Source organism: Equus asinus, chromosome 3 (assembly GCF_041296235.1).
Source record: "Equus asinus isolate D_3611 breed Donkey chromosome 3, EquAss-T2T_v2, whole genome shotgun sequence".
Taxonomy (NCBI): Eukaryota; Metazoa; Chordata; class Mammalia; order Perissodactyla; family Equidae; genus Equus; species Equus asinus.
In genome coordinates, this window is record NC_091792.1 from 150,018,340 (window position 1) to 150,045,072 (window position 26,733).

The 26,733-nt window shown below is 43.6% G+C and overlaps 1 protein-coding gene and 1 pseudogene across 1 annotated transcript in view; one reads left to right on the forward strand and one right to left on the reverse strand.

The window, feature by feature from the left end:
- The first annotated feature begins 7,500 nt into the window (after nt 1–7,500).
- LOC106827085 (hypoxanthine-guanine phosphoribosyltransferase pseudogene) lies at nt 7,501–12,146 on the forward strand (annotated as a pseudogene).
- Nucleotides 12,147–21,169: 9,023 nt separating this feature from the next.
- The window catches only part of CD38 (CD38 molecule), a 50,378-nt gene continuing 44,814 nt past the window's right edge, over nt 21,170–26,733 (reverse strand). Inside the window, exon 8 of the mRNA XM_014834742.3 lies at nt 21,170–25,129. Coding sequence (XP_014690228.2) covers nt 25,066–25,129 — 64 coding nt within the window. The 3' untranslated portion in view covers nt 21,170–25,065. The remainder of the gene's footprint in view (nt 25,130–26,733) is intronic.

Here is a 26,733-nt window from a genome sequence, read left to right on the forward strand (position 1 = left end):
GCCTTGGAGAGATCTTATGCCACGGCCAGTAAGAGGGGTGGCTGGACTTTAAAGTCAGATAGTCCAAGTTGTGAGCCCACATTTATAGCTACTGTCCCTGCTCTTAAGAGGACCATGTAGTAAAGGGTAGAGACATGAAGATAAATAATTTCCATTTACTTGCTTATCCATGCAGGTATTCAGTGAGCATTTATTGAACACCTACTACATGCTAAGCTGTGTGCCAGGCTCCAAGGATATAAAATCCAAGGAGAGGCCAGGACCCCAGAGTCGGAGGGACCAGAGTCCAGGTTGTCTACTCTAGTTCCCCACAGGTCTCCATTCACGGCACTGCATATGCCTTACTCTCCGACTGGACCCACAGCAGCTTGATGCCAAGGATGTGTCCCACACACCTCTGTATCCACAGCCCCCAAGCACGAGACCTGGCATGCAGAAAACGCCCAGCAAATATGTGATGGATAGAATGTAGCAGACCTTGGAAAGGCGCAGGTGCAGGAAAATGATTCCCTGGTCCATTAGGCCACTGTCTTGCCTGACCCAAGGAAGGAGCACCCCTGATGCGTCCGCGTAAAGGCAACTTGAATGACAATATCCCCTTGTGGAGTGCTCCCTGGGTGTCTGGATTGGAGCGCTGGGTTCTGCAGTCAGCTCCCTGGATCCTGGAACACATCACAAACTTGGGTCTTACCTTTATCAAATAGTAGCATTAATATCTAGAATCATAAAATATCAGAACTGGGTAAAGACTTGGGTTTGATGCCAGCCCTTCCCCTGTGTTTTGTATGTCATTTTACTTCTCAGAGATTCATTTTCCTCATCTGTAAAATGAGGATAGTAATCTACTTCACTGGATCATGGTGAGGATGAAACAGTATGATAGTAAATTTCATTTGCCAACTTGCCTGGGCCATAGTGTCCAGATATTTGGTAAAACATTATTCTGGATGTTTCTAAGAGGGTATTTTTTGTAAATAAGATTAACATTTAAATCAGTGCACTTTGAGCAGATTGCCCTCCGTGATGGGGATGGGCCTCATCCAATCAGTTGAAGGCTTGAATAGAACAAAGATTGATCTCCCCTGAGCAAGAAGGACTTCTGCTAGCAGTCGACCTTCAGACTGGAGCTGCACTATTAGCTTTGCTGGGTCTCCAGCCTGCTGGCCCACCCTGCAGGTTTTAGACTTGCCAGCCTTCACAATCACATAAGCCAATTCCTTTTTATTTATTTATTTATTTATTTATTTAGGAAGATTAGCCCTGAGCTAACTGCTGCCAATCCTCCTCTTTTTGCTGAGGAAGGCTGGCCCTGAGCTAACATCCATGCCCATCTTCCTCTACATTATATGTGGGACACCTGCCACAGCATGATGTGCCAAGGGGTGCCACGTCCACACCCAGGATCCAAACCAGCAAAACCCCGGCTGCCAAAGCGGAACGTGCACACTTAACTGCTGCGCCACCCGGCCGGCCCCCCAATTCCTTAAAATCTCTCTCTCTCTGTCTCTCTCTCTATGTATATATTGACAGGTGAACACATACACATCCTATTGGTTCTGTTTCTCTGGGGAATCCCAACTAATACAAATGGCATGACTCATGACAAGTCGCTGACATGTAACCGTGCTCAGTGGACATTAGCTTCATTTCCCCCTTCCCCAGAGACTTCTAGCCTCCTCTTTCTATAGGTAAAAAGGCCCAAAGAAGTACCAGGATTCCTTTCCCAGTGTAACCTTGTCCACTATCCCATTGTAACCTTGAAAAACTCTGGGAAGATGAACCAGATAATCAGCTTTGAGCATCACATTTTAGGGCATGGAATGTCTGCTCCACGCCCAAAGGGACCATTTCATTTTCTACAAAGAATCCTTGAATGGACTTTAGAGTTCATCTGATGGCAAGTCACAGGTGTTGGCCTGAGGGCCACATACTGGTATAAGGTATGGCTTTGTTTTTGTTTTTCTCCTCAAACAAGCTTTTTTATTATTATTACCAATTTAAGATTTGGAAAATGTCACATGAGTCTGGATTCCTGGCTTTTCCTGAGGAGTTGGAAGATCAGGTGACCTCAGGCCTGCACACCTGCCTGGCAACACTGGGCTGAAGGTAAGGGGTCACTGCCACCATAAACAGAACACAGATTATCAGGCCATCTTACTGATTTGTGTCACCTGTTGACCCCTGCAGACATTTGAGTCTGTGACTCCTGTGTCCTCCAGCTCCTTCAATTTAGAAAAGAGGGAACAGAGACCCAGAGAGGCCTAGTGTACTTGCACAAGGCCATGCAGACCTTGTGCAGGAGGGATTGGCAGAGCTAGGTCTAAAACCCCGAGTTCTTGCCTCCCAGGCAACTTGGAATATGCTCCGTGCCAAATGAACACAAAGATATTTTTATTGATGGATTAGGTGATTCCCAAGAATCTTTTGTTCTCCCATAAAACTTATTTCAGCAGTCAGATCAAGTTCGCATCACAAATGAATACAGTGTTTTATCATGGGGCCAAAAGGTTTTATATTGATTTGCCTTATTTATCCCTGTGATTGCAAGCACAAGTCTGGGGTTGCCAAACCTGGCCCTGCCTCTACCTCAGGCAAGTTTCTCACGTTTCTCGTAACAATTTATATATCACACAGTGTAGCTGTGAGAATCAAATGAAATATTTCATGTCAAGTGCTCGGTACCGTGTCTGGAATATAGTGAGCATTCAACAAATGTTGTTGAATTAGGACATCAGAGGAATTAAAATCAATATGGCAAAATAGCAACTTAGCTAAATGATTTTGCATCTGCAAATATGTATGACTTGGTAGTGATCCCGCCAATTCAAATCGAACACCACAGTGTTGTCCTCATCTTCTCCCATTTTATAGGTGCATTCTATGGACTCATTCTATCTAACCTACAAAACATGCAATATGTCAATACAGACCTATTAATTAAAGTTCAAGCTTTGCTTGTGGTTATTTTTGCCCTTGAAACATAGCTCAGTCAGGGTATTAGGTTCAAACAAGACTTGAATTAATTCCTTGTGTCTTGGTGATTGTTATTAATATGATATACAGTTGGGTTAATTTGCTGCTGTTTATGTTGATTTTAGGATCTGCTTTATTTCATCCTTTGTGACTTAATTTTGTGTTTTTAATATGTTATATTTAAGTTTCCACCAATAAGCGCTATGTCATTGGAGTTAAAGTAATGAAACCCACAAAGTCCTGTCTTCTAAAAGCTTAGAGATGGTAGAGGAAACAGACATATAAACAGACCGTAACAATAAACTGTGTCCTGGAGGTGTGGACCGAGGGCTGAGGGACCCTGGGTGGGCCTTAGCGATGTGACTGGTAAATAATGGAAGCTTAATAAAGCTTGTTCAATGATCAATGAAGGAATGAATGAATGAATGAATGAGTCATTTTATTTGTCCTGCTCCCCACTCTGGACTGTAAGCTCTTTGAGGTGAAGACTCGACCTAATTCATCTCTGAACTCGAGAGTTGGGCCCAATCTATGCTTTGAGAGTGGAAAGCGACCTTTCAAGGGCCCTGCATCCAGTACCAGGCCTAAATCAATTCCAAGAAAGCCATATAGCTCAGTTGCTGGAGTAGCATAGTTCCCACCCATGCTGTTTTAGCACTTTCCTGCTCTTTTTAATCAATCTCGTCACTTGCTGTCACTCCCCTCTGCTCTGCCCTTTGGTCCTGTCTTTGTGAGGAAGCAGTGTTCCTTCTCCTCCCTGGGACCTACCCCTCCCAACCTCCTGCAGGACACCGACTGCTCCCTCCATCTGGCCTCTGTGATTCTTTTTTTTTGGTGAGGAAGATTGGCCCTGGGCTAACAACTGTTACCAATCCTCCTCTTTTTGCTTGAGGAAGATTGTCCCTGAGCTAACGTCTGTGCCAGTCTTCCTCTATGTTATATTTGGGACCCTGCCACAGCATGGCTTGATGCACAGTGTGTAGGTCTGCACCTGCGATCCAAACCCAAGAACCCCAGGCCGCCGAAGTATGGAGTGCACGAACCTAACCAATACACCACTGGGCTGGCCCCTGGCATCTTTGATTCTTTGTCACTACAGAATCTCTGCCTCAGATCAGGAGTGACTGAGAGCAAAGCCCGCTGACATTTCAAAGAAGCCTTTCCTTGATCCACCTACTCCTCGAGGTTTGAGATAACTCTCTTCAGTTCCAAACTCACCTCCTTCGTTTTTTATTGTATTACTTGTCACTGATTGCAGTTTCCATTTAATGAAAACTTACTATGTGCTAAGTAGTTTACTTGCTTCATCTTGTCTAGTTTTCATAACTGTTGGATGGAGGCATAGATGAAAAAGCTGAAGCCCAGGGAACAGGCAAGCTGCCCAAAGTCACAGCCAGCAAGAGCAAAGGAAGTCGCCATCTCGTGCCTCCTTAACCCCTTCCCACTTGGCACCCAGCAGCACAGCTCTACCCAGTTGAGGTTTATCAATGGCTTCTTTTTCAGAGCTCATTCTCCTTGCTCTTTTGGCGGATCTTGGCACTGGGCCTCCCCCTCTCTTCATGGAAATAGCTTCACCTTTGATTTCCACAGCACTGCCCTCTCTGGCTCACCTTGTACCTCTCTGACTGTCTCTCCTGTCCTGCCTCCTCCATTTCCTATAACTGGGCGTCCCTCTGTTTCTAGCTGTGTTCTCTCTTCACTCTGTCCTCTGATGATCTCATCTATTCTTGCTTCCTTACAGCTCTTCTCCCCAGCTCTGATCCCAATTTCCCCTCCCTTAACGAACCTCTCTAAATGGATGTTTCATCACGGTTCACACCCATCACACCCAAATCCACTCTCCTCCTCCTCTCCCCCAGGGTAGCTTCTCTTCACTCTGTACCTCAGTCTGCGGCATAGCCGATTCCCTGTGCTCAGACCAGCCGGCAACTCCTGCAAATCTCTCTCACATCTTTCTGCCCTGACTGCCTCTTGCTTGGATCTGATGGTGGCACCCTCATTGGTTCCCTCCATGCCCTGCTTTTGTCTCTCCCAATCCACAGCACAGTCCACACAACCATTCAGAATGCTCTTCCAAAACCGTTCCTGTGATCACAGACTCATTCAGTGATGATTTATTGAGAACTGATAGACCAGGCACTGTACATGTCTTCCACGTCTTAAATCATCAGTGACTCTCTTCCTGAACGTTTGTTAAATAAAAGAAAGCATGAAGGAAGAGCACTGGCCCCTGAAAGGCCATCTGGTTCATTTACTGATAAGGAAACCAGAACCTACTCATTGGTTCATTTGAGAATACCTATTGAGTGCCAGTTCTAGGCCAACTGCTTTTCTTTTTTTTTTTAATCCTTCCTTTTTTTTTTTTTTAAAGATTTTATTTTTCCTTTTTCTCCCAAAGCCCCCCCGGTACATAGTTGTGTATTTTCAGTTGTGAGTGCCTCTGGCTGTGCTATGTGGGACGCCGCCTCAGCATGGCCTGACGAGCAGTGCCATGTCCATGCCCAGGATTTGAATGGGCGAAACACTGGGCCGCTGAAGCAGAGCACGTGAACTTAACCACTTGGCCACCAGGCCGGCTTCCCTAACTGCTCTTCTAAGTGTTGGGGTTTTAGCAACAAACAAGACAGATAGTCCCAGCGCTCATGGACTTTATAACTATTCATTATATAGTTTATTCATGCTAAGTACAATCGTTCCTTCAACAAATATTTACTGAACACATAGTTTACGCTGGCACTTTTCTAAGAATACAGCAATGGATAAAATAGACAAAGGAAACTGCCCTCTTAGAGCTTACATTCCAGTGGGGGAAGACAGAAAATAGGTAAGCATATACTTAAACACCTTGTAACATGGTGCTCAGTGCAACGGGAGGCAGCCTGGGTAGAGTCAGTGGGGGCAGTGTACAGCCAGGCTCCAGCCTGCACTAACTCTGGAACTTTCTGGTCAAGTTACATTCTGTACCTTAGTTTCCTTATCTATAAAATGGAAATAATAATAAGACCCACCACACAGGGACTTTTGTGAGAATTAAGTGAGATATTTTGGAAGTGCTTTAGAAACTATCCAGCACCTAGGAAGCACCAGGAAAGATTTAAATTAATAAATGTGGAGGGGCCGGTCTGGTGGCATAGTGGTTAAGTTTGTGCGCTCTGCTTCAGCAGCCCAGAGTTCATTGGTTTGGATCCTGGGAGCAGACCTACACACCACTCATCAAGCCACGCTGTGGCAGCATCCCACATACAAAAATGGAGGAAGATTGGCAGAGATGTTAGCTCACAGCCAATCTTCCTCACCAAAAAATAAACAAGTAAATAAACATAGGGGAAAATAATGCAGAGAAGTAGCAGAGGGCTATAAGAAGCATGGAGGGGTACAACGTATAGGGGGTGGTCAAGGAAGACTTCACAGAAGGGGAGACACTTAAGCCGAGACATGAGGAGGAGAGAGACCCCACCATGCAGGTATCTGGGAAGAGCTCCAGGCAGAGGGAATAGGCAGCGCAAGGCCCTGAGTGGGGAATGCTGAGCAGCAAGGAGGCCAGTGTGGCCAGAGCTGGTGAACAAAGGCGAGAAGGAGAAGACGAAGGCAGGGAGGCTTGGGATGGGGGAGGCAGAGAACCCTGCAGTTGTGGCTTCTGCTCTGAGGGCAATGAGGAGCCACTGGACAGCACTGATCTGGGAAGTGACATAATTTGCTTTGCGTTTCAAAAGCACCATTCTGACTGCTCTGGAGAGAATATACCCGAAGGGGCTGAAGCAGGAACCCAGAAAAGGAGGCTTTTGCAAGTATCTGAGGAAATTAGGGGCTTGACCAGGGTGTTGAGATGTGGTCACATTCTGGGCACATTCTGGAGGTTGAGCCCATGGGATTTTCTGTGGGCGTGGATGTGGGTTTGAGAGAGGGGGTCAGCGAGAAGTACTGGGCTCTGTGAAGACCTGAAGATGTCCTGAGAGGGAGTGGAGGAGGCAGACACTGGGGAGACCCCAGGGCAGGAATTAGTAAGGAAGGGCAGTTGAAATGTGGGGTCTGAAAAGGCCATTTCATTTAAACAGCGGCCCCTCAGATCAGACTTACTGTTCATATGTCTAACCCCATGAATTCCAAGAGCCTATAGAACAAGAGCCAGAGCCAGCACATGGACGCTGTACGGTCTGCACACAGCGAAAATGTCAAGTCCACTCTGAACAGGTAGGAAAATGGGCTCTTAAACCAACGTGATCATCTGCCTCCCTCTGCTGGCCATTCTTGTATTTCAGCGTTCACACTGACTATTTGCTAAGTCTTCTGGTATTTTACTTACCTTGAATATTTCCCATAGCTTTCTTTTACATATACTCAACTTCTAGAAGGGCAGTTTAGATAGAGTCAGGCTATTATAAATTCTATTTTTGCCCTAAATTCCAAGATGATGACTGAAAAATTATAATATTGTCTTCATCACCACCACTCCAGGAATCCACCTTTGTCCCATGCTTTTCCCAGCATTTTCTCCTGCACCGTCTCATTGGATCTCATACCCCGTCCATGAGGTATGTGCGATGTGATTCCCATTTTATACAAGAGAAAACTGAGGCTCGGAAAGGTCATGTGACTTGCCTGCTCTAGGACTCAGGTAGAATGTTTTCCCATGAATCCAATTTGTCCCTGGAAAATATGACTAGGAAGCATGGATGACATTAAAACCACACTAGAGACCACCATAACACTTCTTTAACCTCATGAAATGTTTCCTAATCTCCCCTAATAATAATAATAATAATAATATTTATTGCCTCTAACCCCACCCCGGGCACTGCACTAAGCGCAGTCAGTACACCAGGCATTTAACACCCTCAACATCCCTATGAAGTGGGCGGCATCACTCAGCCCATTTTACATGTGTGAGACAGGAAATGACGCACCCGTGCCCTTGAGGTCTTCGGTCAATGCCAGAGCTGGGATCTGAACCTAGTTCCACACCATTTCCTGCCCGAACGCCCCACCCTGGTTTTCTCTTCCTCTCTGCACATCTGCGCCTGCAGCCACCCTGACCTCTACAGAGCCTCACTCGGGGCTTTTCTCTCTCTTTCGCCCTCTCAGGACGGAGTTGCACCTTCTCCTCCTGCATAGTCTTCAACTCTGAGAACTTCAAACGCCAACTGAATGTGATCTTCTGAAAGCTTGCATTGACTCATAGGACTTTTTACTTTTAGTGCCTACACTGTTCAGAGATGTAAGTGTTATAGCTGTCAGGTGCCCAGGTACTGCCCTCACTTTACAGGTGAGCATCTGAAGCTCGCATCATTTCCGCGGAAGAATCTCCCTTGACTAAGCATCGGAAGACTCATGTTTAAGACCCAGACTTTGTTTACTGTGCGACTTTGGACAGGTCTTTCTACCTCTCTGGGCCTTGTCCATAAAGTGGATGTTTCCCATCCATAAAATGGGAGCATTCATTCTAGTCACAGAGGGCGTCTGAGACTCAGATGATACCATGCATGTAAAAGCTATTGGCAACCGTAAAGTGCCACATGGTTGACCACTTCTGTGTGCATTTGTTGAGACCTTCCTTATCAACTCAAAAAAGACTAAGATTTAGGCTCTGGAGTCTGACTCTCTGGGTTCAAAGCCAAGCTCCACCAGTTCACGTTGGTGTCCTTGGGCACATGATTTAGTCTTTCTAAGCTTTGTTCCTCCCTTGTTCCGTTTTTAAAAGGACTTATAATAGCAGCCACCTCACAAGAGTGTGGTGAGGATGAAGGAAATAATGAGCATATCAAGAGTGGCCAGGGGCCAGCCCTGTGGTGCAGCGGTTAAGTTCCCACATTCTGCTTCAGCAGCCCCAGGTTCACCAGTTTGGATCCTGGGTGCAGACCTACGCACCGCTTGGCGAGCCATGCTGTGGCAGGCGTCTCACCTATAAAGTAGAGGAAGATGCGCACAGATGTTAGCTCAGGGCCAGTCTTCCTCAGCAAAAAGAGGAGGATTGGCAACAGATGTTAGCTCAGGGCTAATCTTCTTCAAAAAAAAGGAACAAGAGTGGTCAGCACAGGGCTGTTCTTGCTACTGTTCTTTTTAATTTTTTTTTAAGATTGGCACCTGAGCTAACATCTGTTGCCAATCTTTTTTCTTCTTCTTCTTCTCCCCAAAGACCCCCAGTACACAGTTGTGTATTCTAGTTGTAGGTCCTTCTGGTTGGGCTATGTGGGACGCTGCCTCAGCATGGCCTGAGGAGCGGTGCCACGTCCACGCCCAGGATCCAAACCGCGAGACCCTGGGCTGCCGAAGCAGAGAGCGCGGACTTAACCTCTAGGCCGCGGGGCCTGCCCCTTGCTGTTCTTGTTGTTGCAATTTTATTATTACCGTGACTTGGTTATCCTTCAAGGCCCTGTGTAGGACTACATGCAAAGACATAATCCCTCTAGTGGTTTCACCATGAGAAGTAGCAAGTGAGGAGTGGCTGAACCGGAGGGAGAAGCGAAGAGAACTAACGATTTTTGAGAACGCACTTTGTGTCATTTCTTCACCAGGTGCTTTTTACTGTTTTATTCCTCAGGATATCTGAACAGGGAAATCTTACATTACCCACTAAGTTTTCAAAGGTAACATTTCCATTTGCCAGTAAGGAGATTCCTAAGTGACCCAGTGAAGACTTTGGGGGAGTGTGCTGTCTGTAAGCATCTTGCTCAGAGAGCTTACAGGTCAGGGAGGGTCATCTTCAAGGGAAGGAGTTTAAACTACAAATAAGTGACTGGATTTGATCCATGTCACACAGCACCACCCAGGAGACAGAGCAGGACTAAGTAAAAGTTGTTCTTGTGAGCTCTAAACCTGATACCAATTCCTGGCTTCAACATATGTCTCCCCTAAATCTGATTACTGCCCACTATATTTTTTTCTTTTACAAGCTACCTTATGTTTTGTTTTGCTTTCTTTTTCTTTTTATGTGGAGATGATGGGCTTTACTCACCATCAAGCTTTTATTAACAGATAAAATTGGGAAGCAGTGGCATATCAGAATTTAGAATAACAAATTTCCTCTACTGTAAGTGGCCATTAATTTTTAAATATGTCATCAATAAGTAACAGGACTTCAGGGAAAAAAAGAACACATAAAACAAACACACCAAATTTAAGATACTCTGAACTTTTGTAATCTGAAAATGTGAAATGAGTGAGCTTCTTGAATTTGAAGAAATAGTTAGGGAAGAGCTTGCTTTTGTTTGGCATTTTTAACTTTCCAGAATGTTATACCCAAAGCCCATCCACTTGGTTCACCCACCCAGCAACAATTATCCTCTTCTTTCTGAATTTTTATCCACTTGTCTTTGCTGACAAAGCCAGCAAAGACATTACATTAAAAAGACATACATTAAAAGCCATTAGTCTTCAGCAAAGAAAGTAAATAAAAAATGGAGCACGCAGGAAAACTGACCAGTTGCCTTCAAATCAATGCCCAATATTTCCAGCAGAGGCAGGAACCAGCTCTCAGGTTATGTGTCTGGGATAAGCTTGGGTCATAAAGCCTGGAATTATTTTCATAGTGTTTCAATAGCATTAACTGAATTTTCCCTTTTGTTCAGATTACTTCAGTGATTCTTTTTTCTATGGCTCCTTTAAATATTAATGACTTAGAAAATAGGGAAGCCCAGTTCCCTTGCTCAGGTTTGAAACTTGGCCTTGCTTCTTCTTTCTTGAAAATCAGGTGACATTCATGTTGTAACTCAAAAACATGGTTTCCTACAAATGGATTTAAACAGCAATGACTTTTCTTAAAAATTCCCCTGATGTGACATTGAATACATTAAAAACTCAAAGATATACTACAGCCTCGTAACGAAACACAAAATACATTTGTCAGTGTAATCAGATGTCGGACCTCAGGTTGGGCAATATCTCAAACTACAAAGGCTCAGAATTTTCTCTTATTAAATAGAGAAAAGAGTCCCTGGGTTACAAATATCTGAGTCACAACCACTTTAGATATGCAAGTGAGCCAGGGCAGCGAGGGGTGGAGGATCCCCTCCCACCGAGACGCAGACCACTACACTGAGTCCCTGGAGTGAGCAGCGCCTTGATGCCAGAAGCAAGGATGAGGCATGGTTTTCCTCCTGAGTCTTCACAGCAGGCCTGGAAGAGAGGTGCCCCTCCCTCTATTTTACCCCTGAGGAAACAAATTTTGAGAAACGAAGCAACATGCTCAAGGTCACACAACTAGTTAACGGCAGACTTGGGAGTCTGTGACCAAGTTAGGATGACCAATTGTTGCACTTGCCTGTGACTGAGGCGGTTGTGAGGGTGAGGGACTTTCAGTGCTAATATTGGGACAGTCCAAGGCAAACCAAGACAAATTGGCCACCCTGTGTTCAAGTCCAGTGCCCTTTCTACTAAACCAGTCCAGTTAAGGGGTTACACGGGCTGCTATGAGATGGCCTGGTCATCCAACCCATGTTAACAACATGAGAATTTCAAACAGCTAGGTAACAACAATCTTTTGTGCTCCTCCTCCTTAGCCGGTTCCATCATGGCGGCCCACAGTCCTGCATCATGATTAGTGACGCTCAACCAGATTATGACTTAGATGTATTTTGTATGTCTAATCATTACACTGATATTTTAGAAAGAGTATTTATTTTTCATGGACTAATTGTGGACAGGACAAAGTGGCTTACTCTTGAAATTCTATGAAGATGGGAGGCTATCACATGGCAGCCCTGTGCATGCCCTGGGGTGGGGGTGGGGGGCTGTAAATTCTCTGCTGACTTGCTGGATTACACCAAAGCCCTGAACAGAAATAGTGATATATCCATCCCATGACTGCAGATTTTATCAGACTGAAGAGCTACCTTAATGACCATTCAATTGGGACCATAAACGTAATTTATGGAGATGATTTTGCAACTTTAACTGGAAAGAATGTCTTGATTACTAAAGATATAATTGACATCAGCAAAATAATGCAAATCTTGCTTTCCTTAGTCAAGCAGTATAATCCAAAGATGGTCAGCGTTGGAAGTTTGCTGTGAAAGAGATCCCCCCACCGAACTATTGGATGTAGGACAGATTGTGTTGGATTTGAAATTCCAGACCAATTTGTTATAGGATGTACCCTTGACTATAACTAATACATCAAGGATATCACTCATGTTTGTCTCATTAGCAAAACTGGAAAAGCAAAATACAAAGCCTAAAATGAGAGTTCAAGTTGAGTAGTAGGATTTGGGGACATCTGGAGTACCACTGACATCACCAGGAAAATTGTCAATGTTCCAGTTTTGTGGAGTAGAGCTTTTTGCAACGCACCTTCTGAGAATTTTATCTGTTTCGTATGTTAGAAATAGCAGTTGCTGCCATCCTGAACTCGTTGTTTGCTCCGAGCCAATAGGCCGTCAGTTACTTTGGATGGATCGTTGTTTAACTTGTGAATGAAAAACCTCTTAAAAAACAAAACAAAACAACCCTATAAGAAACATTTAGGGAAGAAATATTATATTATTAATATCTATATTAATTTTTATGTAGTTGTGAATTCATGAAAAGAATAGAGGTAATTGAATATTGTTAATTATTCCCACTTTGAAAAGTAAGAAGTCAATTTTCTTATCTGACAGGATCCAAGTGGTTTTATTTTATTGCATAAACCATGTTTCCTGGAAGTATTTTAGCGGTGTTTCAATAGCATTAACCGAATTGTCCCATTTGTTCAGATTATTTCTGGTGAGTCTTCTTCCATGGTTCCTTCAAATATTAAGCAGTATATTCCACAACCTTTACACATTTTGAATTTTTCAATGCAAAATCCTTAAAGTAAAGATTGTCTTCATAAAAAGTCAACCAAAAAACGGCAGGGCCAGAACTAGGGTGAGGTGAATGAGGCCCCCATGGTTCTTCCAGGACCCTGAGAGGGATGCTTCCTGAAATTTTGCGCCCTCAGTGACTCTCTCATCTCGGCCTCGCCTGACTCTGCCGGACAGAATGGACGTGGAAAGCGCTCTTCACCTGGCTCTGAAGCGTCATATTCGCTTTGAAGTTTCTGATTCAAAACATACATGCACCTGCCCAATTTGGTGACATCTCATGATTTAATGTCTTACTTGAGTTAAATTAACTCAAGAGGAAAACCCCATGTTAATACCTACATATTCAAACACTTTATCTTTTATGCGGCTTTCCATCTAATTCTACCAACACTTTTTCTTGTATCCATAACTTATTCAGATAAAATGTATTTCTCTCAGGTATTTTTTAAACTACACAACAATCTTTCTATTCAATTCAAAGACTAGACTCTATTTTATTGTTATTTTTTTCTTAAAGATTGGCACCTGAGTTAACATCTGTTGCCAATCTTCTTTTTTCATTTTTTTTCCCGTCTTCTCCCCAAAGCCCCTGAGTGCCTGGTTGTATATTCCAGTTGTAGGTCCTCTGATTGTGCTATGTGGGATGCTCTCTCAGCATGGCCTGACGAGTGGTGCCATGTCCGCACCCAGGATCCGAACCTGCGAAACCCTGGGCCACCGAAGCAAAGCGCGTGAACTTAACCACTTGGCCACCGGGCCAGCCCTAGACTCTATTTGAAATGAAGACCGTAGACATTTTCGCCCTAAACATTCCAAAGAGTATATGTCCCAATTTATAGAAATAACAATGTCATGTAATTTAAAACACCTGGGTGAAGACTTTGGCGGGATATCTTGAAGAACACATCCAGCCTCACAGTCACAAGGATTGCTCTTGGCCTCCAAGGACCAGAACCGCGGAGTCCCAGGAACCTTGGAGCTATGTCTTTCTCTGAGGAAACCACACTTGTCCTCATAGAAGCAAAGCATATGTCATAGGATAATAATAATGACGATAACAGACATCTGTTGCTCACTTATATGTGCCAAGGACTAAATGGCACATAAGTGCCACAACCAGCTGGCTGTCTCTCCAATACCCAATCTTGCTTTCAGCTAAAGAAGTAGCACTTTTAGCTTGCTCACAGCTGGACAGAATAAAGCCCTCATTTTCCGGCCTTCTTTCTGGCGGGTGAAGTCCCGTGAGTAAGTTCTGCCCAGGGGGGTGTCATCAGAAGTGTCCTAGGGCGGCTTTCTGGAAACTTTCTCAAGAGACAGTGCAGATTTACTCTTTGGCTCTTTGTCGTCCTTTTTCCTTCCTCCTGCTGCTTGGAGCACAGATTCGATGGGCTGGAGAGCCACCCTGGATCACGAAAATGAGAGCATGGCCGTGTAGTGAAGAGGAAAGAGGTCAGGTCTCTGAGGACCTTACAGAGCAGAGCCATCCGACCAGCCCCAGGCCACTGCCCTCTGGGCTTTTACCTGAGAGGGAAATAAAATCTTCAGATTTAACCCACTGTTATTACGGGGTTTCTGTCATTGGAAGATAAATCTAATCTTTACTAATTCTTAGCCTCCCAGCAACCCAACAAAGCAGTTATTATTATTAACCCCAGTTTATAGACCAGGAAACTGAAGCAGGAGAAGCTTCCAGCCAAGGGTGAATGAGCCAGAACACTCCCAGTGTGGTCCTGAGCCTGCGTTCCCCGAAGGCTCCGTGCTGCCCCCTAGCGGCACTTTGTTCTCACTCTCCCCCTTCCTGTCTCAAATAGGGACTCTGCAAGGCCGAACAAGCTCTAGAAAATAACAACGACGATAATAATAACGGCGGCCGTTTATTGTAGCCGTTTATTGAATCACTGAATTATAGCAAGCCAGGCCTTATCATTTTATGCTTACGGACGCCGAGGCCCAGGGAACGTTGGCTGAGGTCACACAACTCACAAGAGGCTCAGCGGGAATCAAGCCCAGTGTCTCGCCCGCAGCCTTACTCAACCATTAAATATTGCTGCCGGACAGTGTGCCAGGACGAGAACAGCGTGTGCTGAGGGGTGATGGCAAGAGCAAGCGCTGGGGAAGCCAGAAGGCTGGGGTGGAGGGAGGCGGAGGCAGAAGGTGGTGCCGGAGTGGCCTGCAGACAGACAGGGCCACGAGCTCCCCGGATTGTCACCACTGATCTTAGTCACCTTCTTCTCAGTGCTCGAAGATAGACAGGGGTAATTTCTTATTCAAAAACGGCTCCCAGGGTGAGACGTGGCCTTTCTGCGGATTCCCACACCTCCAGTGGGCTCCATTTGCCGAGTCCGTCCTTGTCGCCAGCACACTGAAGCGCACAAAGCGCTCTGAGGGGTTTGCAGTCAACCCCTCCTCCGTCGAGGGGAAGCACCAGCAGCCTGGCATCTCTCAGGCGTCTTTGAGTAGATTTAGAGCATTCTGAAGTCCTTTACTTCATTAAACCTCCCATAAATTCCCCAAGCCCCTCTAACCCTCAGAATGTTCCAGAAAGGTTGCCTCAACCTCCTTGTTGCCAAATACAAGGGCTTCTTTTCTGTCCAAGGTTATTTTTATTTCCATCTTCTGACATTTCAGTCATCTTCCAACCTTTCCCCTCCTCTCTTCTTTTCTAATTGGCTTTCCTTCTACGGCTCCGGCTGCTCCTTCTCAGATTCTTAGTCATTCATCCTTCTTCAGACTCCCACTGCCCGCTAGGATTGTGGCCATAGCTTCTTGACAGTCTTTTGACGTCTCGCGAAGCTACTTTCCAATTCATTCTCTATAAAGTCACCAGGGTGATCTTTCCATGTTGCAAATCTGATCATATCTGTGCCCTGTTTAATACCTTCCCAAGTGTGGTCAATGGCAAAACAATAGCCACAAATTCCTCCTGATCCTGATGCACATTCCTTTGCAATGGGAATTTGCAGTTCCCCGATCAGGAGGTATTTCTCTACTGCTTGAATTTGGGGCTGACACCATGCGACTTGCATTGTTCATAATGGTTTTTTTTTTTATAATTTCTCTTTAATAGACTTTTTAAAAAGAGCAGTTTTAAGTTCACACCAAAACTGAGCAGAAGGTACAGAAAGTCCCATATAACTCTTGCCCCTAAACATGGATAGCCTCCCCAACTACATACTGCCTCCTCCGCTATGGCTTATTTTTTTTTCTCTGAGGAAGATTGGCCTTGAGCTAATATCTGTTGCCAGCCTTCTTTTCCTTGAGGAACATTGTCATTGAGCTAACATCTGTGCCCGTCTTCCTCTATTTTGTATGTGGGATGCCACCACAGGATGGCTTGATGAGCAGTGCATAGGTCCGTGCCTGGGATCCAAACCCACAAACCCTGGGCCACCAAAGCAGAGCATGCGAATTTAACCACTACACCACCAGGCCGGCACCACTATGGCTCTTTTCAAAACATAGAAATAAAATAAATATGTCAAAATAAGGAATGGATAAGTAAGTTACGATATAACCATGTGGTGGAATATTCTTCACAAATTAAAAATGACAATGTAGAACCCTATTTATTTATTTTTTTAAAAAACTTTTTTTTAAGTTTTATTTTTTCCTTTTTCTCCCCAAAGCCCCCCAGTACGTAGTTGTATATTCTTTGTTGTGGGTCCTTCTAGTTGTGGCATGTGGGACGCTGCCTCAGTGTGGTTTGATGAGCGGTGCCATGTCCGTGCCCAGGATTCGAACCAACAAAACACTGGGCTGCCTGCAGCGGAGCATGCGAACCCAACCACTTGGCCACGGGGCCAGCCCCAGAACCCTATTTATTGATGTAGGATAATGTTCATAACATAGTAATTGAAATTTTCAGGTCGCTGTAAGGTAATATGGCATGATCCCATTTCTCTAAATGTATATCTATTTCATTAGATCTAAGATGTCATCAATTATAAGATGAACTAATTTATTCATCATTAAGAAGAAAGACACTGCCAATTAAACCATGACATATTGCTTTCTAAATACATTCATTCTAAGATACATCCTGGTTTCAGAAATTCTAAAATGTGAAAAAACTGTTTCTTAGGAGGTACATGTCTGATTTATATGAAATACGTGGTTACCACGAAAAGTGTACAATATATACACAAGATGTTAGCAGTGATTACCCCTGGGTGGTAAGATCATCAATGATTTTATTTTTATTTTTTATTATCTGTATTGCTTACATTGAAGAAACAGTAACTTGGTTAATAAAACCATTTTAAAGGAAAACTATCAACCTCCCCTTTTGGAAGATTTTGTCATCCACCTCCTGCCATCCAGCAGTGTGCTTTGTGCTCGTGGCGCCCGTCTATGTCCTGGCCAGTCTCACCCATCTCATTCCCAGCCCTCCTGAAAGACTCGTTTCCCAGCAAACACAGTGGGCTGCTGCCAAGAAGGATAAGGGAATGCCTTTGGCCAAGTCCGAGCTGCAGGAAAGAGATCCCCGCTTGAATCCACAGGGATAGGCCATAAGCTCCCCAAAGGTAGCCTATGTCTGTTTCTATCAATATTCTATCACTAGCACCTAGCACGAAGAAAAGGATCAACTAATATTGGTGACTGAATGAGTAAATAGTAAATCAATTATTTAATAGTGAGGCTGAAGCAGCCAGCAAAGCCAAGTCTGGAAGAAGGAACTGAGATGCTGAGGCAAGAATCCAATAGTGTCCTAGAGACAAGAGCTCTGAAAGCAAATACTTTTGAGTTTCTACTGTGTGCCCGGGGTTGAGGATGAAGCAATGAACAAAACAGACCAAAGCTTGCCATCATGGCACTGAGATTCTGGGTGAAAGTGGATCAGGATGGGGGAAGGGAAGGAGAAGTCCCTGCTCTATCACCATTCAGATTTGCCATCCTCTACCTGGGGCTTCCAGCTCTAGGTCTAAGGCTGCTGCTGGAGTTTCAGTGTTTTTCAGCAAAGGAAAGGGGAAAAAAGGGAAATCCCAGGCAAGTGTCTTTGTCTTTACAATGACCAGGCAATTGCATTGATCATGTCCACTCACCTCCCATGGGCCAGAGCCCGCTGCTGAGATGGGAATATATTCCGTGGCCAGGAAACCACATTCCTAATTAAAAATGAGGGGGGGGGGGGAGAATACTACTTATTACCAGAAAAAGATATTACACAACAGTCAGCAATCTTCACCACTCTCAGTTGAGGTTTCTTAGGCTTTGTCGTATAAAAGGGAGCCATCGAGTAAGGAAAACCTTGGTTCCTAAGCTACTGCCTACAACTCAACACCCACCCTCTACGACTCCCAGGAGGACTCAGTTTCTTCACTAGTCAAGGGAAGAGGTTGAGTCATTGCTCTGCACCCGTAACATTCCCCCATGATTCTGTCATGCTTCTGCAATAAGTTATTACAGAAATGTCTGTTTTGTTACTTTTACTGTGAAAGCATTTGATGTGTTAATGATCATGGGTAACACAAAAAAACAACAGGTCTTTAAAATGATCCCATCTGACAGCCCGGAGTCAGTGACTTATCCCCACGTTCTAGAATGCTGACGGTAGGAAGGACCTAACGCGACCCCACAGTGCTTCCTTCCTCCCCCATCGCCAGTCCAAGGAAGCTGTGCCGGGAGCAGCTTGTGACTTCTATGGCCCAGGGCCAGGTTAAGTCATAAGACTGAGCAACTAAGAGGGACTGAGACTTAGTGGCTCCCGAAGGGGCTTTTCTCCCTCCAGCAGTCAACTTGGAACTGATTATTCTACCCGTTCAGGGAACGTCCCTGGAGGACAAGTCTGTGGAAACTGGACTGGTTGCTAAGTATCATTCACAAAGGGAGATTTGTTCTTGCACCGAAGGCGTGGGTTAGCTACCCCATTTCTTCTCAGTCTTACCCTTTTGCAATGTTCTTTCCATTTGCTCATTATACTGGGAGGGAACTTGTACTTCCAGGACATTTTGTCTTCTGATCTCATTCTACCAAGGAGAGCTGCGCACCTTTACTGTCACCAGAGTAGTGGGCCCCTGGTCAATGCCAGGGGAGGTTGTTGAACTCTTGGTGAGCTTAAAGAATGAAAATTACAAATGTGAAATTCTTAGATTTGGCAGGGGGAGAGGGTCCTATTGATACTGTTTGTCAACATCCAGCTCAGGATGGGAGCCAGCTCTTAATGAAGGCTGTCGTTTTGGTTTTTTTTTTTTTTTTTTTGAGGAAGATTAGCCCTCAGCTAACTACTGCCAATCTTCCTCTTTTTGCTGAGGAAGACTGGCCCTGAGCTAACATCCATGCCCATCTTCCTCTACTTTATACATGGGACGCCTACCACAGTATGGCTTTTGCCAAACTGTGCCATGTCTGCACCCAGGATACGAACCAGTGAACCCCGGGCTGCCAGGAATCGGAATGTGCACACTTAACCGCTGCGCCAGCGGGCCGGCCCCATTAGTGAAGGCTTTCGGAGCACACCTGGCCCAGTCCTCTCAGGTGGGCAGATACTAACCATCTAGGACGAGCCAAAGCTTGTGAGAGTGTGGCTGACCCTGCTGGTTGGCAAGAGGGCCATTCCCCAACCTCTTCTCCATCGCTCCCAGAATCTCAGGGTCTCAGCTTCTAAACCAACGAGGCTTATCAAGGAATTTCCTCCAGAATAAAAATGGGTTCCAACATTTTTTTTTTTAACGTAAAAAGCCAACGCTATAGAGCTCTATGTGTTAAACACTGTTCTGAGAATTGTATGTCTCGAAACAAGTGAAAGAGGTAGGCACTACCATCACCCCCATTTTACAAGTAGAGAAACTGAGCTCTGTTCTGGCATTTTACATGCATTAGGCCCCGTACATCAAACGGATCTATGCGACTGTGAATCTGAGATTGGTAAACCAAGGAGGCAGGCACCACACTCCATATGCTATCTACCATGCGCCATCCGCTGTGTTTATTTCTCTTCCCAGAAACATCAGTGGCCACGTCTGGTGGTGACATAGTGACAGCTGAGTGTCCTTAGGGCAAGAATGACTTGTCTACCTGACCAGTCTGTGGAGTGATTTTGGATGTGCTCTTGATTAAGTGGTTTCCAAACTATTTTCTTGCCCTCCTGGAGAACCTATGAGCATCTGATATTCTCTGGAAAATTTATTTCCAGCCAGAGTTGTATTCTTGCTGATGTAATATGTGATGTGCCCAGTACAACACATGTTAGTTTTCTCTCCTCTACAGGTCTGCTTTGTGTGTCAAGCCTTTAAACGTTGTTTCACGTTTATATACATTATTAAGAATTACGCATTTCACTGTGTTATTACATAGACTCCTGGAAGGTCTCAAGATGAATTTTCTTTACTTTTTTTTTTTGAAATGTAGCTCTTTTTTTTTTCTTTTCTTTTTTTTCCCCCTAAGGATTGGCACCTGAGCTAACAACTGTTGCCAATCTTTTTTTTTTCTTCTTCTCCCCAAAGCCCCCCAGCACATAGTTGTGTATTCTAGTTGTAGGTCCCTCTGGTTGTGCTGTGTGGGACGCTGCCTCAACATGGCTTGACGAGCGCTGCCATGTCCACACACAGGATCCGAACCAGCAAAACCCTGGGCCGCCAAAGCGGAGCGCACGAACTTAACCACTCAGCCATGGGGCCAGCCCCTCAAGATGAGTTTTGTTAATAGAGAACAAGGGTGTGTCCTCATGTGATTCTCAAATCTGAGGTTCTTGCTGAAGAGCAAACAGCACTGTTGCTTCTCTGATGTCTCTAAGGATAAAGAGGAGGGAGTGAGCACTTTCAGGGCTTCAACAGACTATAAGTTTGACCTCTCCTGGGCATCTATTCCCACCTCCCTCACCCACATGACACACCCAGCATGACGATCTGTCCTCTCGTTACCTGCCCAACTCCCTTGATCTTGGGGTGGGGGTAAATGAGAAGACCTGTTGCCTTTGGCAGTCCATCATCAACTTATTTAATTCTTCCTTTCACCCAAGAGATAACTGTTTTAGGGTTTTTTCCCCAGCTTTTTTGAGGTATGACTGACAAATAAATACATATTTAAGGTGCACGATGTGATGTTTTGGTATACGTATACATTGTGAAATGATTATCACAATTAAGCAACTTAACATATCCATCACTTCACATCGTGACCTTTTGTGCACGTGGCGAGATCCCTTGAGATCTACTCTCTTAGCAAATTCCAAGCATACAATACAGTATTATTAACTATAGTCACCACTCTGTACATGAGGTCTCCGGAACTTAGCCATCTTTTAACTGAAAATTTGCACCCTTTGACCAGCATCTTCCCCACTTCCAACCCCAGCCACTGGTCACCACCATTCTACTCGCTCTTGCTATGAGTCCAACTTTTTTAGATTCCACATATAAGTGAGGTCATGCAGAATTTGCAGAGACAAGTGTTTTTAAAAGAGTAATTCCACAAAGTCCTTTATTATTCTTTTATTGTTTGTATAATTCATTTGTCTGTTAACAATACATTCCAAATTGGAGATTCACAAACGTTCAGGAACTTGCCCAGTTAATAAACTGTCTCTTAATTCCATGGTTTTCACTAGCTTGTGCCACTTGCACGTCGATCAGAGGATGAGAATGGCAATGTGCACCTATGTGAGTCAAGTTCAAGGATAAATGCTCTATCAGGGACTAGTTCAAAGCCTTCTGTACTTTGCGTGCGTGCGCTGAGAGCCAGCTAACCACTGCCTCTTGGGGTGGCACCCAGGTACTAAGCCCCTGATGGATTGTTAAAAAATATATATATATGTATATATACACACACATTAAATGATGATTCTTAGTAGTATAGATTAATTGCTTATTTTTAAAAAACTGTGGCAAATGTCTGAGTTAATTGCATTTATAAAACGTCTTTTAAAGTTATATCATACTCTAGGTTTACTTTCACATTTTACTTTATACAACTTTAATTTGCCATACGTAACATTTATCTAGTGCATATAACTACTCGCCTTTTAAAAATGCACAAAAACAGAGTCTCGGGGCCGGCCCGGTGGTGCAGCGGTTAAGTTTGCACGTTCTGCTTCTCGGCGGCCTGGGGTTCGTTGGTTCAGATCCCAGGTGCGGACATGGCACCGCTTGGCACGCCATGCTGTGGTAGGTATCCCACATATAAAGTAGAGGAAGATGGGCACAATGTTAGCTCAGGGCCAGGCTTCCTCAGCAAAAAGAGGAGGACTGGCAGTAGTTAGCCCAGGGCTAATCTTCCTCAAAACAAACAAACAAACAAACAAACAAACAAACAAAACAGAGTCTCCTTCTATGCAGTACAGATTCTACGCAAGAAACGCAAGTCACAGTCTTAGGAATTGTTTTAAAGAGCAGTGGGATGCCAAGAAGTAAGGCGACGCTACTCTTGCTGCATCCATCTATCAGGGAGTGTGCAGACATGGGCTGAGCTTGTTTCCAATGAGAGCTAAAGGCACAGAAAGCTGTCAAGCCAAAGCCAAAGCCAAAGCCAAAACAAGAATGTGTTATGCCAAAATATTTGATATACACCTGGCTTTGTCTACCAGGTATATAAAAGACACTAAACAAGTCAACACAGTGATGCAGGGCTAAAGGAGAATCCATTGAATGAGGAATTACTGTGGATTGAGACAAATGGTTTTTGAATTACGAAAGTATATACATATATTGTACACACCAACACATACATATGTGTGTGTGTGTGTGTGTATCCTTTAAAGTATTCAGTCTAAAATTTCAGAACTGTATTTAAAAGTGTGCCTCAAACATTATAACGTCAGGAACCATTACAGGAAAAAAATAGTCTTAGGGAATTAGAAAATGGAAATTAGGGCCTGGGTCATTCCCGCAGCCTTTGAGTTAGTATGATGGTGGATGCAAGTTCGGCTGGTAAGAGGATTTTCAAGAACAAATAATAATGCATTGGGACACAGGGAGTAGCAGGGTTATGAATAAAGCATGCAGTTTATGAGCTATCAGTCATTCAGTAGAGACATCACTTAGAAGAAGAGTGATATGGAAGATCTATTTATATCAGTAGGCCAGAAAGTCCTCATGGCTAGAGATAGCTGCATGGTCAATGGCAAAGGTACAGAGTTGGAACTAGAGAGAGAGGGGCATCATGGTAGTGAGGATACAGAGGTGGTACAGGGAGAAAAGAGCACCCAGCCCCTAGCCATCTCCAGGACTCCCTGAGGCCCTCTGTGGCACAGTGTGAAAACCTTAGGACCAGCCACCTCTTAGGTCTCCACCAACTTTGAACTTGAACACTCAAATGAGTCTTCTTGGGGGAAGCATCTTACAAATTAATTTCTACTCTGCTTCATCTTTGGAAGTGTACGTAAAGAACAAAATTTTTCTGGCACAGGCAGCCACTCCAAGGGGTATCCTGGTGAACAAGGAAAGTATATTAGAAAGTCCAGAAATCAGCAAGCTAGCCCAATAATAAAGCAGAGTCTGGAGCGAAAAACAGCCAGATCACCCAGTGGATTAGTAGAACCTTATTTCTGAAGACATTCTGCAGGTAGAGTTAATTGAAATTTGTGGCAAGTCTGAACTGGCCCCAAGCACCAATCCTAATGTTCAGCCAAGACCACATTCCCATGAGATGTTCAGAAGGGGCTAGTAAACAATCCCTGGACTGACCACAGGGGCTTTAGGTGCAAGGGCTCCTGAAGAGAACTAGATTGTCAACCAGGGGCAGGCAGAAAAGGAGCCAACCTTGGTTGAGTGCTTGCTTCCATACAAGGCACTGCGCCAGACTGTCAGCTTTTGTCATCTTCTTTACTTCTCACCCCACTTTAACAGGGGTAAGTTCATAACCCTTATTTGAGTGGCAAGGAAGCTTAAGTTCAGAGTGGTTAGGTGTTTTGTTCAGGATCACAGAGTGATGCCAAAATACAAATCCAGAAATGCCTGACTCCAAAATTTATGATGTTTTTGACAAACAAAGTGGGTTCCCCAAAGGAGTATCAAATTAGTTTTTTAATTCCTCATTTAACGCATCTATGTTTTTAAAAAAACAATAGAAAATCTCCAGATGTTTAAAAATTTAGCAACATCTTTCTAAATAGCAATGAAATTAGAAAGTATTTTTAACTGAATGATAATGAAAGAGACATCATAATTTAAGAGCTGCAGCTAAAGCAGCACTCAGAGGAAAATTTGTAGTACTGAAATGTATGTATAAGGAAAGAAAACAGGCTGAAAAATCAATGCTCTAAGCTTCCATCTCAAGAAGCTCAATAAAGAAACCCAAAGAAATTAGAAGGAATTTCTATATCTCTAATAATAAAGAGAAGAGTGAAAACCAATTAAATAGAAAGAAAAAATCAACAAAGCTAAAGATTAGGTTCCTGAAAAAGTAATAAAAGTGATAATCCCCAAGCAAGACTGATCAAGAAAAAAGGGCAAAACATAAACTGCAGTACCAGGAACAAATCTATTTTAACTGCCCACTACATGTGTGAGACAATGAACACAAGGAGGAGGAAGAGGAGGGAAAACATGCATCTGAAGCCATCCAGAAAAATCACATTCCAGATTCTACAGTATTCAATTTAATCCAACATGCATTTATTAGAAGAGAACATAAGGCACTGTCAGTTTGGTATTGAGAAATACCAAAAATATCTTAAAAGAGAGAGCACAGGTACTTTGGAGTCAGACAGAGCTGAGTTCAAATTCAGCCTCTACCTTGACTTTAGGCAAATTATGTAACCTCTCTGAGCTTCCATTTTCTCATCTAACAAATGCGAGGTAATAATATCAACTTTATAGGGCTGTTGGAAGGATTGGAACTAAAGCACCAAGTAGAGGGGTAGCTTATATCCTACAGAATACTTTTCCCAAATGACCCATAACCACGGCATTTATAATTTAACTCTCCATAGGAAGGGTACAAAAATATATCAACACAAGGTCATTCAATTGGAAATGTAACATTTTCTGAACAGCTTGAGCATTTACCTTTCTTCCCTTGCCTCTACCAATAAGAGAGGTTTGATGTGGTCATTTTTCAACAGAAAGAATGTTATCAACATACAAACAACATAAAAGCATCATATGAAAGTTAAAATGAAATAAATTAATACAAAAATTTCATTCTAATTTTATAAAATTAATTTTTTTCTTGATTTTTAAGCTATCAAAATAAAAACTATGCCGGTAACTTGAGTCCTTTTAGGACTTTAGGGGAAAAGGCTTCCATCTCTGGTGTTGACGCTATGACAGAGGATCCCTTCAAGTCCTTTGTTCTCCACCAGAGTGTCTACTGAGTCATGCACGTTGATGTAGACTGCAAGGGCTCAAAGATCTGAAACAACCATGCGATTGGCTCATATCCCAGATGTGCAAGATGGATGCTCAGGATTTTTCACACACTGAAGAAACCTGACAGGCCTATGGAAAGAAAGCAAAAGAATAGATCAAGAGGAAGTTCAATACATCTATGGTTCAATTCACCAATGAAAGTAGCCCCTTCGTCAGCAAGAAAAGTACGCATGGAACACTTAGCACCCATGCAAGCTTCTCTCACAGTGTCAACACGGAGAAAGGTCAAGTGCAAGATGGAATGACTTAAAGTCTGGTCCAGTTTCATTTCATTTCACTTGTAAAGCCATAGAAATAAATACTGAGAAGGCATGCTTGATGATAATATGTGGAGATGAAAACAAATGTCTGGCTCTTGTATGTCACAGATATGTGCTATGAATGTCAGCTGATGATCAAAAACAGCAGAAGGAGAAACCCGAGATGAGGGACCCCCATATTTTCCATTGATGATTTGCTTTCTTCTCTTCAAAAGCTCCTTGAGGGGTGTTGGCTCAAAGCATCAGAGGTGGCACAGAGGCTATAGACTCTGGGCAAAGGCTGGAAGCCATCAGCTGGAGAATAACACTTCCTTTGCACAGAACTAATCCAAGATAAATATCTAGCAGGTGAATGACTCTCATTTGTCATAAATATAAGATAACAAAGTGACAGGGTCCAACTGGAGTGTCTGGCACTTGGAGGAGGGGAGTGGATAATGGGGAAAGTGGTTCATTAAACTGGAACTGAATCTGATTTTGCTAACTGTAAGTCAAGAAAGAGAGAGATCTTTAGACGCAGCTACCAGCATCCCTGGGCTTCTGGGATGGGCCATCTCAGGCTCATCTCTAGCCAACCATCATGACCAGTTGGGCACAGTGACTCTAAGTTTAGAGTCACTCCATCCTCACCAATACAGTAACCTAGGATACCCGACATGAATACATTCTTGGGGGGGGGGGGGATGGATATCCTCTTCCTATGGAAAAGAATCCTTCTAAGATTATTTAGGATTTTTGAAGTCACCTTTGCTTTATATTAAGTGAAGAGAATATGAATATGCTTCTTTATTAGTTTCTAACTTATTGGGAATTCAATTTTGGAAAAGAAGCAACAATTATGCTATTCAGATGAGCTTTCTCCATAAGGAGGTAAACATTCATATTCAATGTCTCAATAAAATAGACACACTTTTCATATGTTGGATGGATAGAGACAGAGTGTATTTTAAAGTAACGTAGAGGGAGAAATGTGCCCGTTAGTTGATTGTTTTTAATATGCCATTAGAGGGAACTAACCAGAAAAAGCATGCTGACCATTTGATATTTTTATGATAATCCAAAAAAATATTGTTACCTTCTTTTCACTCCATTAGTTAAAACATGTTAAGAAATTCTGTATGTATTTTATTAGGACTTCTAGTGTATATGTGAGAAAAAAAGGAAAAGACTTGAAGAATATACAGCCAAATGTTAACAATGTTTGCCTCTGAGCGGTGGGATTTATTAAGGGATAATAGTGAAATCAGTAGGAGGTCTAATCTATACAAATGTAATTACATTCCTGTTTGCTCTTTAAACAATCACACCAAAACAGGAAGACAAAAGTTTGCTACAATTGGAAGGTATGTTTGGGATAGAGTGACTTATACGACAGTCTATGTCTATATCCATGACATCCACTTTGGGTTCCCC